The sequence below is a fragment of the Larus michahellis genome, chromosome 1 (genome assembly GCF_964199755.1).
Source record: "Larus michahellis chromosome 1, bLarMic1.1, whole genome shotgun sequence".
Lineage (NCBI taxonomy): Eukaryota > Metazoa > Chordata > Aves > Charadriiformes > Laridae > Larus > Larus michahellis.
In genome coordinates this window covers 127,482,709-127,496,829 of record NC_133896.1, presented here as the reverse complement: position 1 = coordinate 127,496,829, position 14,121 = coordinate 127,482,709, and the positions used below count along the sequence as shown (strand labels likewise).

The following is a 14,121-nucleotide window of genomic DNA, read 5'->3' as shown; positions in this document are numbered from 1 at the left end:
CAGCTCAGGTAAATTGGAAAAATGGACACATTGTTGGGTACCTAAATCCTACTATTCCACCATCCCACAATTAAAAATATAAATTTACTCTAGACAGGCAATTTTAAAGTGTCTTATGAAACCTCAGAGTCTTTGTGCTAATTCTCCCTACACTCTGTGGAAACTGAATAGTGTTTATGTACAGTAAACAAAGTCTTGGGTCATCTGGAGGTGACCACAAAATTAGACAGTAACTTTTAGTCCCATCCCATGCTTTTAATAAGTGACAGATCATTGCAGTATAATTTACAAATGTAAATAATAAATACTTTAAGAGTATTACCTTTCAAAATGGAAAAATAGAACCATTAAGTCCTACAGTTGCCACGTAATCTCAGACAGCAAAGCTGAATAAACATACAGCTTCAGTCTTCAACTACTATCTGATCATGTTGTCTAGCATCATTTTATAGCTGAATAGGGTCCAGCTAGTGCATTAGCTACATATACTGATTTTGTGGGAATCAATCCAACAACTTTTATTGTACCACTTTCTTCCTTCATAAATACAGATACACACAGTAGGAAGACCGCCACTGCTTGCTTCAGAAACATCAATGGACACAAAATTACGTGCTTCCTCATCCAAAAAAACACAGGGAAAGAATATTGTTGAAAACTTGGCCCACACTGAATTGCATACTCTCCAGGAGTGAGACTGTTCTTCACTAACAATAAACCTGCCTGTTTCCTGATTCCTCAGTCTCAAAGAAAACTACAGAAAGCAGGAGGAAAGGAAGAGAAAAGTCTAAATCTCCTTCAATTTCCAGATTACTGGAAATTAACTCCTACTAAATAGACTTCAAAAAAATCTTTCCCTGACTGCACCCTCACGAAACAATAAATTTACCAGGCAGTGCCAACTGCACACATTACTAAGAATGCGACAGTCTTCCTTCTTATCTGCAGTGCAGTGACTCACCACAAAGTGCCGTCTTTTGAAGCAGCTGTTAGTGTAACTTAGAACCGGCATTACACGTAGCACTCTAGATAATGAAGCACTTCTCACACTCATTTCTGAGGCCCAGATTCACACCATTTACCTTTCTCAAACAGAAACCTGTGATACAGTCTGGCCACAGCCCCTTTAGAAACAAAGGAAAATGGATGGCAATTTAGAAATCCAGCTCTTATACAGGCTGAGGAGATAACTCTCTCCTCCTCCATTGCCTACAAAAAGAATTTACAGCAGCTGAATCCTAATTCAGCTGTCATGGGTACCTGGGTGAAATCCAACCCTTAGTCTCCTCCTTGTCTTCTAAGCTTATCTCTAATTTTTATTGTAGTGTACTGGGCTTTTTCTTTTTAACTGCCTACACTGGGACTCTTCAGGAGAGAAGAGGTTCATCTCACAAAAGCTTTCCCTCATAAATTCACAAACAATAAACGCACCTCTGGAGCCTACGATGTGTCAGGCTTGTCTGTTTTTCATCAGCATTGAGTTAGTACATAAAGGAAAACCTACAGTCCTTTGTCTGTGCATCTATTCAATTTCAACCTTTATGAAGTGGAAACTATGAGAACCCCTTGTCTAGGACAGGATGTCAATTGCCCTCCAACACTTTTTGCGTTGGGCAGCTTTGTGGGAGTTCTTAAAAATGAGGTTTAAATTAATCCTAAAATTCAGACATGCTTCTGATTACTCCTGTTTGTAACTAACTGTCAGAAGTGATGAACAGCAAACAAATTGCCAAAGTCATCTATCTGGCTACTGCAGGGAACTATTCTGAAAGTTTTTGGTCTGGAAAAGGGGGCTTTGTGAAAAATAGCCCCTTAGGCTTCTTAAAGCAGTCTTGTTGATACCGATTGAAGCAGGAAGTCTTGCTTGCAGTACAAAGATGTTTTATTAAAATGGATTCCACATTTCTGCCTGACAAGAGTCTTTTCATTATTTGATAAATCCAGATGCTTAGTTTGCAATTCCTCCTGAAATCAAGAAGCATATCTACCTGAAAGCATCTAAACATGACAGAAGACAAGACCAGCTCCTGCTTTTAACACAGTATGAAGGCAACAGACAAAATATTTAAGGATTTCCCACAAGGGAAAGAAGAGACCAGTGAGCATGTATTTAAACCTATTACCAGAAAATCTGGCCATGAAAACCAAACTCAACATGACATAAGTGTTCAAAACACCACAGGGTACTCCGAACTCTAGCCTTTAATACAAGCGCACTGAATACTAGTTCTTTTCATTTCTACTCCCATTAATACAGCTAGCCAAGCAATTTGTCTTGAAACAATCAAATGTGCTGTGGAAAAATACCAAAACCATGCTAACAGTCCTTTTCCTTTTTAAAAATTACCATAAAATACGTTTCAGGTGAGATTAATAGGACTAGCAAACCACTTTTATTTACTATTGATGTTGACTACTTGATTCAAGGACGTTTCATTGTATTCATCTTGGTATGGTTCTTAAAACTCACGTAATGTGCTTTTACAAGATTATTGGTTTTACCTTACATATGCACAGGAACAACTAATGCAAAAAAAAATGAATGTCATAGATAAGTATCAGTAGCTGATTCCCATAAGACTAATTCCATGTAATTCTGGCAAAACCCAGATGATCTTCCATGCCAGACAAGATGAATAGAAGTCGCCAAGGTGGATGCACCTCAGTTGATCATAAATATTCTATAAATAGGAAAGTCCACATGTGTATAGCGACAAAATCAGCATCATTAAATGATTAATATTAGGTAAATGACAAATACTTAAGAACTCTGTCTGCAGTAGATATTTAGCACTGATTTCCACCTATCCAGGCAGGTCATACTATCTGCCCTTAACTCACATGGTCAGTAAAGCCTGCAGATCATCATCAGCCAGTGGCAACTTAAAGGACTTGCAAATAGTCCTGCACATCTCATGGGGCAGCGCTCCACATCTACATAAACAGAAAGAGAGGGGACAAGTGTACATTAGGTATTTTCCAGATTTATTTCACGTGAATGTTGCTGTGAATAGGAAAACACGTGAGGAATATTGGGGTAGAGATAAAGAAAAGAAGGTTTAATGAAATTTCACTGTTACAAAGCCAAGAAATTTGAAGTACGCATGGTGGCCTGTCTACCCCGGGCTGAGGTCCTTAGTGATTCTCTGTGATTCTTTATCTGTGACATCAGAGAACAAAAAGGGCAAATGAGTCATATAAAGAATCAGCTACAAATCCTTTATTTTTCCCCTTAAATCACTATTTTTTCCTCTTTGATTTGAAATACTCTGTTTTGCCTGTGAATAGGCAAAACGTTCAGTACAGTAGCTACAATAAAAAGTCCACAAACAAAATGAGAGGCAAAAAGGCTATCCTTTTCTTGTCTACTGTCAAGTGCTGAGAGAGGCTTAACATTACAAATAATATCCTTTGGCCACAATATATCATTCGCTCAGCAACAAACAGAAAGTAGGTAGAGCTTCCCAAATAACAGCTTAGGATAAACAGAGGAAACTTACTTCTCATGGTCGTTGTATAAAAACACTGCAGACAGTTGTTCAAAATTCTCAAAGCTATTTTTCTTTAGTTGTTCTTGAGCCACTGCAAGGAGGAAGTGGAGGTCCATTTCATATTCCTCTCTCACACTGTAATAGCGCCCAAGAGTGATAATTTCATGTTCTGAAAATGCTCCATCAGTGATGCTGGCTATCAAATTTCTGTTCACAAAAACAACAGCTCACTTGAGTTTTAAATAAAGGAGTTAAAAACAGTTAATAATCACTACATTTCAGGGGGTGAAGAAGGAATTACAATGCATTCATCATAAAATGCTGTATTTAGATCTTTAAATTTGAAATCCAGATCTGTTCAAGGAGGTATAATGAAAATTAACAAATCTTAAACTTTTGCAAGATGTCCACATTTCCTTAGTAGCTGGCTATACCTACAAAAAAATACATAATAATCCTGATTGAAGCCTTTTACCTGGAGATGCCATACCGGCATGGAATATTAGCAGAATATTTGTCATTGCATTTATCCAACAAGATCGTGAATTAACAAGGTATTATCCTGTTTTGTTTCTAATTATATTTTGCATTCTGCAGTAATTAATTATCTGTAAACACAAAGCATGCACAACAACAATTGCATAAAATAGAGAGAGAGAATTAACAGTGGCAGAGGAGAAGTGGGGCAGAAGATCCCAACAGAGAACACAATATTAATCAAGTGTCAAGCCACACTTCACAAAGACTTGTGAAAGCTGGCCCTGTTGGGTAGTTTTTGCTGTAATTACAGAAATTACAAGGGTTACCAAGAATGGAAGATAGGAGGCAGTAGCAAGACCGGTTTATGCTTGGACACTGTCATCGGAGGAAGACCCTATGCAGGGAAGAACTGAGATGCGCTTTCCCAAGATTGCTTGTGTTCCTCAGACAAATCAGCCCACTTCAAGAAAGAAGAAATGCTCCTGAGATCCATCTGACGGGCCAGTGCTAGCACTGAATGACCAGTCATTCCTTCTAGTATCAAGAATTTGTTGCTGGTAATAGAGCTGGAGTGATTTCTCGGTAAACTCCTGAAGGTACTTGTAGTATATCAGCAAGTGGACACAAGCTTTGGAGCTTAAGAACCAAGACTAATAATTACAGTTCATAACAATCTCCCTCTGCTTGATATTGTTCGTGGAAGGGAGGAGAAGGACTACTTTTAAAGACCACACTGTCTTTGCAGTAGGGGTTTTGTTGCCTTCAATGATTACAGAGTTCCTCATACGTCCTGGATGTCGACACAACGGAAGGAAAGAAAAAAAAAACAGTAGTAAGGTATGCAAGGAAACCTAGGAGGCTTCCTGCTCTCCTGGAAAAAACTGGCCTGAACTGTAGATCACCTCAGCTGTTCTCATACTATCTGCCCTTAATTTACATGGTCAGTGAAGCTTGCAGATCATCATCAGCCAGTGGCAACTTAAAGGACTTGCAAATAGTCCTGCACTACTGTGTCCTGCACTCTTGTCAAACCTGGCTTAGTGTAACTACATGATCAGAGGGGTGGAGCACCTCTCCTGTGAATACAGGCTGAGAGAGATGGGCTTGTTCAGCAGCCTTCCAGTACCTAAAGGGAGCCTACAGGAAAGACGGGGAGGGACTCTTTTATCAGGGAGAGGAGTGATAGGAGGAAGGGTAACAGTTTTAAACTGAAAGAGGGGAGATTTAGATTAAATATTAGGAAGAAATTCTTTACTGTGAGGGTGGTGAGACACTGGAACAGGTTGCCCAGAGAAGCTGTGGATGCCCCGTCCCTGGGAGTGTTCAAGGCCAGGCTGGATGGGGCTTTGAGCAGCCTGGTCTAGTGGGAGGTGTCCCTGCCCATGGCAGGGGGGCTGGAACTAGATGATCTTTAAGGTCCCTTCCAACCCAAACCATTCTATGATTCTATGATACATTGGCATTATGATCCCAAGTGTCTGCCTCTGGTGAACTCACATTCAACAGGACTTTTTTAAAACAGCAAGCATCAACATAGGCCTATGTGCTTCAGCCAAAATTAGATTAATTATATATAATATTTCTGAATAAACTGCACTAAGAATAAACTTCACCATAATTGCTGATGCAGTTAGAGATGTACCTTGTGGTACCCTTAAGGGTACTGCATCACTGTGATTATATACCAATCTTTGAAAACAAATGGAAGAAATTACTAGTGATGCACAAAGTTCTGACACAAGATTCGAACTTCTCCCTGGAGAATAGTTAAACTCTGGAATAAATCTGATAATGGGTCTCTTAACATCCACATGTGAACTGAAAGGACAGAAACTTAGTATTCTTCCAAATTGCAAAATTTCATCAACAAACATAACATTTCACTTGCTTCCTCTCAGAAGCTTGCACAAATGAAGATACCTGTTCATAAACATGATTGCACCTACACAGCTGTTCAAAAAAGGATGCTAAACACAGCATAGTGTCTACTTTGATTGAATGTCTCCTTTTTTCACATTAAATAAGTCAGAAAGACCCTTTATTTGCAGTGGCAGGAGATAAATGTAAGGAGAAGACAAGTTGACAGTAGCAAACCTTATCTGAGATTATGCAAACTCAATGATCAAAACTCGGTCCATCTATTAATATTATCATTATCTTGACAGTATTATTATTCCACTTACTGAATATTGCTATTTATATTGTAGCAGCATTCAAAGATCCAGTCAAAACTGGAGCCTCTTCCCTGGAGCCTGCAGTAATACTACTGCAAACACAAAGAAGAGGACAGTACTGCCTGATAAGGCTGGCACTCTAAATGCTTGGGCTGGGAAAGCTGAAAGCGTGTAGATAACATCACCATCTGAGTATTTCCACAGACTGGATTTCCACGCATGGCACAGATTTTGCCAGTGTCGGGATTTTAAAGCTCTTTTATTTTCTCAAGCCAGTTAGTGACAATAAAATCACCAAAGCTCCCAGGTAAAATCATTGTCTGTTTGGGAATTAAAGCATATTCTAGTGATTGCTAGGGACTAATGAGCGATACCAGAGATTCACAAACAGAATTACATCTAAACTCTTCCGGACAAAAAGAAACAAGCTGCAACAATTGTTCCCACAGCTTAGTTATCTTTTGGTTTACTTTTTTTTTTTGTTGTTCTAGAAGAGTAAGACAGATTGCAATCTGAATTTGGTAGAGAAAGAAGGAATAATAATAAACTGCTTAAAAGAGCTATTTCTTAAACTGAATTGAAGATAGACATCTTTGTTAAACCCACATGCTTCTTTGTCTCCAACAGTGAACAGTCTTGCCAGTAGCTTATGAGAAAAAGCAGTCTGGATAGGACCATGTGATGCACAGGCATCTAAGTTTAAGTTTTGGGGTTTTTTTTCTTCTCTTTTTAACAAAGTTTTCAATAGTTTTAACAATAGCTTAGGGGATAGCTTCAGTGTACACCATGCATTTATTTCCAGGACGATGTGCCATAGATTTGTGCTCTGAAAGTAGTTGAAGTAAATTGTATAATTACAATTCCGCTTCACTACATCATACTTACAGGTGTATTTTTAAATGCAGCTCATATAAAATTACATAGGTAGAAAGGAAGAAATCTGAACAGCCAAGTTCAGAGTGCAGTAAAGCTTTAGCTGTATTTAAGATAAGAGGATTATCATGCTGGTTGAAGCTGTCACACAGATAATTGCCTGTACTAAAAATAATCATTTGTAGTTACAGTTATAATCATGAAATGCCACGACAGATTAAAAATAAACAGTGATGTACACAAGAAAATGCAGAACTGAAAGAAAAATACATATTCTGTTCTCAGAAAAGTATCTTTGACTTTTCACAGATGCAAAGAACTGCTCCTGCTTTCAGCATTAAAAATGTTTCTTTCATTCTAAAACAAAATACATAGATTTAAAAAAAAAAAAAAAGAGACCCTTTAGATTACTGGATATCCTATAAATTAACAGAAACAAAATCACTAAAATCACTATAAAGCACAAAAGTTAATTTTCCTTAGAGGCAAGTTCTTCCTCTGGCAATGCGAACACTTCCCAGTAGACCCTCCCTGTGGTTCCACCACAGGAGGGATGAGACCGTTCGTTAGTAGGTGCTCCAGCTGGCCAGGTGAGCACTTGAGGCCAAGAAAACATTTATTAGGTGGGCTCTGCTGCTTTCACTCTTGCTCACGGAGAGGGATACTGCATTTTTGTTGATGAAACCAAGTGCCTTAATACCGTATAGCTAGACATATCTTACTCCATGCCACAGAACAGCACTACCCTAAATTAATCATCTGGGCTGTTCACAGCTGCACAGAATACAACTGTGATTAAATTTACATGCAACTGAGCCTCTCCTTAATAAAATAAAAATCTTTCCCTGCATAATCATCCCTTCTAAAAGTGTGCTCCACCAGTTTCGTCATGCAAACATTCTGAAGCTTTGCCCTGCTCTTATTGCATGTAAGAAGATAGTTTTGCAGATGATTATTTCATAATTTGAATTAAAACCATAATTATTTGATTTTAAACATTTATTGTGCATATAAATTAAAACCCTTTTCCAAGTGCTATAAAGTTTCTCCAGATATACATTAAGTTTCAATTTTCTACCTTTCTTACTCCAGTAATAACATTTTCCCTCTTAATGCAATTATCAATTCAAAATCTTGCTTCTGTTGAGTAAAATATCTGAGTCTACAAATATTTTGACCAAAAGCTGCCAATAACTGTGGCCTCTCTTAGTTTAAGTCCTACCTTTTAATCACTTATTTTTTATTTCTGAATACCAGCTTGTTTTCATTTCTCACTGCTTTCCCTTTGAACTGCTGGAGGAAGCTTCTGCTGATCTATACCTCTTCTGAGATATTTCAGAAGCAATCTCTACCTTGGTTAACATTCCTATAGGGATGACACTCCACGCAATATACATCTACTTATATGCTTTAGTTATTATGACGGTTCCTAAATATATACTATATTACCACTGAAAACCAAATGCTTCTAAGTAAAATTTCCTCCTCTGTTCCACATCATTAACTTTACCAGTACCCGACACAACACTGCTCAAGTATTCTGGCTATGGGATAAACTGAAATCAGCTTGCATTTGAGCACGATTTCCCCTTTCAAGTATCTCTACATTTGCCCATTGCAGAATCTGGATCATTGCCAGAATCCAGATTTCCACTCCCCCTATCTATGCTGAAATCACTATCCCAGCATTAATTATTGCTCTCACTACTGCTTTCCAGTCTTTTTTAAAGATGCTTACCACTGCATCCTATAATTTCAATAGACCTTGGTTCCGTGAAGACTCTCTTATTTATCAATGATTCAAAACCCAAATAACACCATTTTCAGAAGGCAACTCAAACATTCCTTCTTGAATTTCAAAACTACTAATTAACTCTTTGACTCTCAGGATGGACTTTTCTTTATCTTTCAGTGTATACTGTGTGTACTGCTAACTTGCCCTTCTTCACAACACCCTGTGCCAGCTCCATAAAAAGCAGACAGATTTTAGTTGTGCTTTTCAGATTACTTGAAACTATCACATTTCTCCTTTTTTTCTGGTGCATGGATTCACATTCTTTTTCACACACAGTCTCCAAGTAAACGCAAAACAAATGTACACCATTTGTCAGCTAACACTGTGCAGAACACATCAAGAAACAGCCATGCTCTATACATTTTTGTGGAATGTGCCTTCATTAAATATTAAAAAACAAACTCCACTGTCTTACCTGAAAGGTTCATACTCAATCACCTTGCTACGCTCAGGGTCAGCGGCTGCAAACACCTGTCTGATCTCTCGGGAACGAGGTTCGGCTGTGTCTTTTAGTTTCTTGAGGATGATACCAATATCAGCCATGGAGAACTTAACAAAGAAAAGCAAGACATACATTAGAGGGAAAGGCACTATGCACGTACCAGTAAGAGTTGTCAAGATGCAGGGCAATGCTGAACTGCCAAGTATTATTAGTTTCCTCATTTCAAATGCATAAGTCAGCACTGTGTTAAGTTTGGAGGGAAGCTTGCTACTGAAAAAATTGCTTCCTACTGAGAATATAAAAAATTAAACAAAAATCATCAGGTCATGCACTCTCAAAAAGCTTATTCCAACTACATAAAAGGACAGACACTTTTGCTTCAAACATTGAGTTGTTAAAGCAGAAGCAGAAACATTTAAAGAACAGTTCTAGTAACCTGCTTCTCATTTTATGTTGGTGCATCTCACTGAATTCTCAATTAATAAAATTCACCATGTTAAAACTAATCATTTCACTGTTGGCTCTGATGAACTGTTGAACAGATATTCTCATTCATATTGGACTGAGTGTGCTGTTTTACATACTCAGAATTAGCAACTGGAAATTTGTTAAGAACCAGTTTTTCCTGTTGTGTTAGAAGAATGCTTATTTCTTCTAACTATAGGCCCTTAAAATAAAATTAAATTTAGGTAAACAGAACTGGAGCAATTAAACTTCCACCCTACATTCAGAACATTGTGTTAGAACTCTACCAAAGATTTATTTGCTATACTCATTTTTAACATAAAACATCTATGTATTTAGTCATTAAATAAGGGTTGAGTGCAAGCATGAATAACTGACATGCCCTTATATCTGTCATGCTCTGTCTAACTTACAAAGCACAATGAACTCTCCAAACACAGTTTTTTTCCCCCCATTTCTTCCAGTAAGCAATGTTGTTTTTACTAGCAATTATTTGAAATTTGGTATGACTGGTATTAAGGACACAACAGAGATTGGGCCTCGCTCTAATTATGATGAAGTTTGTCTACAGCATTGTATCAGTTCAAAGGGATCTAGAAAAGGGTATTTAAAGTCCCTATGGCACTGCCAGAGCAGTATAAAGTGATCCAGGTTTAATAAATGTATCAGTGGTTGCAGGTAACATGCTCAGATTTAGAGAAAACTGTTGCTGCACATGCCAAAACTGCTCCAGGTACAAGCCTGGCATGCAATGCATTGCAAGGCAGTGGTGTGGAGCAGCAGGACCAAAAAGTTTTATAAATGGCAACTTTTTCAAGCCTCTCCCCAAGCTGTTATTGTTTGGGCCACAAGCACATAGCATTTTTGAAAAAACAAGGAACAGAGATTGAGAAAAGCCTGGGCAGAAGGAATCAATCACTAGAGTATTTAAAGATGGACAAAGTGTTCTGTCTATTTAAAAACCTGCTTTCTCTACATTATCAAAGCAGTTATTTTTACATCTTTTTTCTAAACTGCATATTCCAAACACCTACATAGACATCAAGTATCGGAGTAACATGGCAATAACTCTTTAACATCTTTTCCTGCTTTTCATGTAATTGCTGACATGCTGTAGTCACAATCTAGTTTTATTTCATGGTCTGGCTTAAGTCAGAGGTTATTATGTTGAATTCAATGGAAGTAAAATCAACCTCCTTGTTTGTGCTGCAGAAGACTACAAGATTTGAACAATGGAGACTGTTCCAGAGATGCTAAATTAATTTCCACAGAGGCACAAGGAGGGATGCCTTGTTTCAAAGAGTCCTCCTCAAACCTGGATATACCGGTAGGACTGCGCACAGCACGCATATTCTGCTTTGGAAGTGAATTTATGTTTTCTAAATACATCTTTTTCCCACAAATTGTAAAAGAGACTAGAAGTCTTGAAAAATTTTGAGAATTAGATCCATAAAGTTACTTTCAGCACAAGTGGCAATCAGAATTACAAGACTCAATGATTTTTCTCTTCCTATAACTTAAAAACAATACAATAAATACAATTTCAAAACAGAAAATTTAAGCTTTCCAAATACCTCATATGGAGTCAAACAAATGTTTCAATGATAGCAAAATCAATTCCCACCTGCACTATGTTTACCCAATCAAAATTTCATCTAAATCAACATATGCCTATAGAAATGTGGTCAAAATGGCATTTTCCAGAAGAAAAACATTCCATCTGGGTTTCTTTCACCAGTTTTCAGAATACGTACTGATGTGTCCTGCTGAAAGGAAACCTCTGTCTATTCAGAAGGAAAATTATTTATTTTCTAATTTTAGAAATAACTGACAAATAGTCCTCTTAAAATTGTTTCCCCTTCTTCAAGCCATCTTCCAGCTCTGCTCTTCTCTAAAATTTGCTGAAGTTCTTGTGAATTGAGTATGCAATCCCTTAATGAACTGAGGCAAACAAGGTGTGCCCTTACTTCTCGAGCTCTATTCAAAGGATGTGAATAAAGCAACTACCGTTGGGAGAATAAAGCTTTTTTTCTAACAGCTGTTGTAAAATCTTAACTGTGCAAAGAACATTTCAAAATTCACTTTAAAGAAGTATTTTTAGTGTTACTTCTTCCCATTTTGTGATTTTATTTTGATAATGTACAATCATTCAATCTGGAAAACTAAGATCTCATCTGTTTGACCCAAGATAATCAACGCAAACAGCAGTTCCAAAGAGCATTTACAATCTAATGATGCGCTCTGCATTTTGGAGAATAGCAGAATTGGTTTTGATTCTACTAGAAGAAACAGTCCAGCAGTAAGAAAACATAATGTATATAGCTTTGTATTTTACCGCTTAAAGCATTTAGCAGTCGTAGCATTTTACATCAACAAGCATTTTGCAGACCTTCCTCATTATTCCAGGGAAGGCAGGTGGTGCTAACTCCACGTTAATTTACTAAGAAAGCACACCTTTCTGCTATTTTCATTTGAGTGAGAACAGCACGTGTTGAATCTACCTCTGCCTCAGCAGCACAATGGCATCAAGACTCGCAGTCCCCAAGAAGGGCCTACTGGTGTCTTGGGTGTCCTGCAGGTCCACTCACTTTAGTGAGGAAGCAGACAGGGAACAATTAAAACTTGCACTAAGAACCTTCTTCCTTCTCCATCCACAAAAGGTCTGGACAAATGGGCAGAGTACCACAGCTTGATAAATCCTCCTGGATATTTTCCTTAGGCATGCTCTCAGCAAGCCTAAGCAAAAGGGCAGCTCTAGAGAAGGTCTGCTGAAGACACAATTCATGCTGCCACCCCACCATGAGCTATGAAGCATACACACTACCCCAAAGTCCTGATGTTCAAGATCACACTGTGACGAAGCAACAATCCAGAAGAGGGATCAGAATGCAGAAATGCCTTGGCTCCTGAGCTGATGCATTCTTAAGTTGCGTCTCAGAGTGACTGGGTCAGAGCTGCACATAACAGAAATTTCCAAGTATACTGGCGTACATTTATTCAAATATTGCAGCACAAACTTCATCATAAAAAAAAAACCAAAAAAAACCCAAAAAACCTCCCAATAATCTACATTTCTTACCAAACCAATATAAAATCTGACAAAACGCTCTGTGGCTCTTCTGTGGTTCTCCATCCCTGTATCCTTTCTTTTTTGACCTCTGTGACAATTGCTATAGGAGAATCAATATCCTCCTATTGCATATGTTTCTGGCTTTGGCAAATGAGGGCTTCTTTACTAGCCATTTGTGTAATGACTGCTAGCATAAACTATACATCAGCAGAGGCACCCCAGCTCTCTATTTATTGTTGCTCTTCCCTCTGAAGGGAACACCAAAAGATAGTGGAATGCAGTACAAACTGTGAGCTTGAATTCCAGACTGTGATATGAATTTCTAATATTAGAAGGGAAATGTTTTGGCAGACAAATGCGTATGAACCAAAAAAATCACATCAGGGAATAAAATACCCTCATCAGTAAGACTCTAAATTGGATGTGCCCACATTCTGAATACTGTGCACTGTTCCATTCCCCACATCTCAGAGTTACCTTGCACAGATAGACTATAAAGGCTGAAACTCTTGACTGGATAGGAAGGGGGAAGAATGTCTGAGATTTACAAAATTATGAAGGTGGTGCATAAGGTGAATGGGGATTGAACTAGTGGGAGGTTGATTTATAACAGATAAAAGATACTTCCTCCTAACAACCCCTAATACAACAGGGGTGGATGCTGAGAAACAATAAGGGTGGATGCTGAGAAAGTAGAAGGGGAATGAACGGCAAAGAGTGGCCGGGCTTGCATGCACTCCCTAGCTAGCCTCTCCTAAATCCATTGCTAGACAGAGAGCGCTGGGCTGTGAACTTCGGGTGAAGAAACTAGGTATAAATAATTCTGAAAAATACACAGGTAAACTACAGTCCTTAAAGATAACAGAAAGTAACAAAAGCCTGCTTCACCTCATTTGCATGCTTCTCCATGTAGTTGAACGTGTACTCATCAGCATCCACCAAAAGAAAGTTGTGACCATGGAAACAAACTCTGGCTCCAACAAACAGATCTTGAGCCTTGAAGTACTTGGATGGCTCACTCTTAAAGAGCTCCTGCCCAGGCTTCTTAATGCGACCTCTTTCCAAGAACTTCCCACCAAGTATCCCTATGAGAATAGAATTGTAAATCATTACTTGTGGCTTTACTTGGGGGGGCAAAAAAACAAAAAAAAACACAGAAGAAAACCGAAAAGACACCCCAAACTAGCTGGTTTGTATTTAAATCAGTTTTCGTCCTTGAGTTTCTTGTCTTATAGTATACTGTCCCCTTCCCTCTCATTGTTAAAAGAACTGCCTCTGTCGGTGTCCACAGCAACAGTTACATTGTGCATATTCTGTGACATGTCTCATTT

The 14,121-nt window shown here is 38.2% G+C and overlaps 1 protein-coding gene across 3 annotated transcripts in view; it reads right to left on the bottom strand.

Moving 5' to 3' along the window:
- Positions 1-14,121, bottom strand: part of EFHC2 (EF-hand domain containing 2) — a 64,636-nt gene that overhangs the window by 7,550 nt on the left and 42,965 nt on the right. For 2 of the 3 annotated variants that reach the window (XM_074572875.1, XM_074572876.1), the window contains exons 10-13: positions 13,679-13,875; positions 9,229-9,362; positions 3,501-3,698; positions 2,842-2,934 (exon numbers count right to left, since the gene is read on the bottom strand). In XM_074572875.1, coding sequence (XP_074428976.1) covers positions 2,842-2,934; positions 3,501-3,698; positions 9,229-9,362; positions 13,679-13,875 — 622 coding nt within the window. Of the gene's footprint in view, positions 1-2,841; positions 2,935-3,120; positions 3,161-3,500; positions 3,699-9,228; positions 9,363-13,678; positions 13,876-14,121 lie in introns of those variants that run through there. The other variant, XM_074572877.1, reaches the window with a different exon arrangement.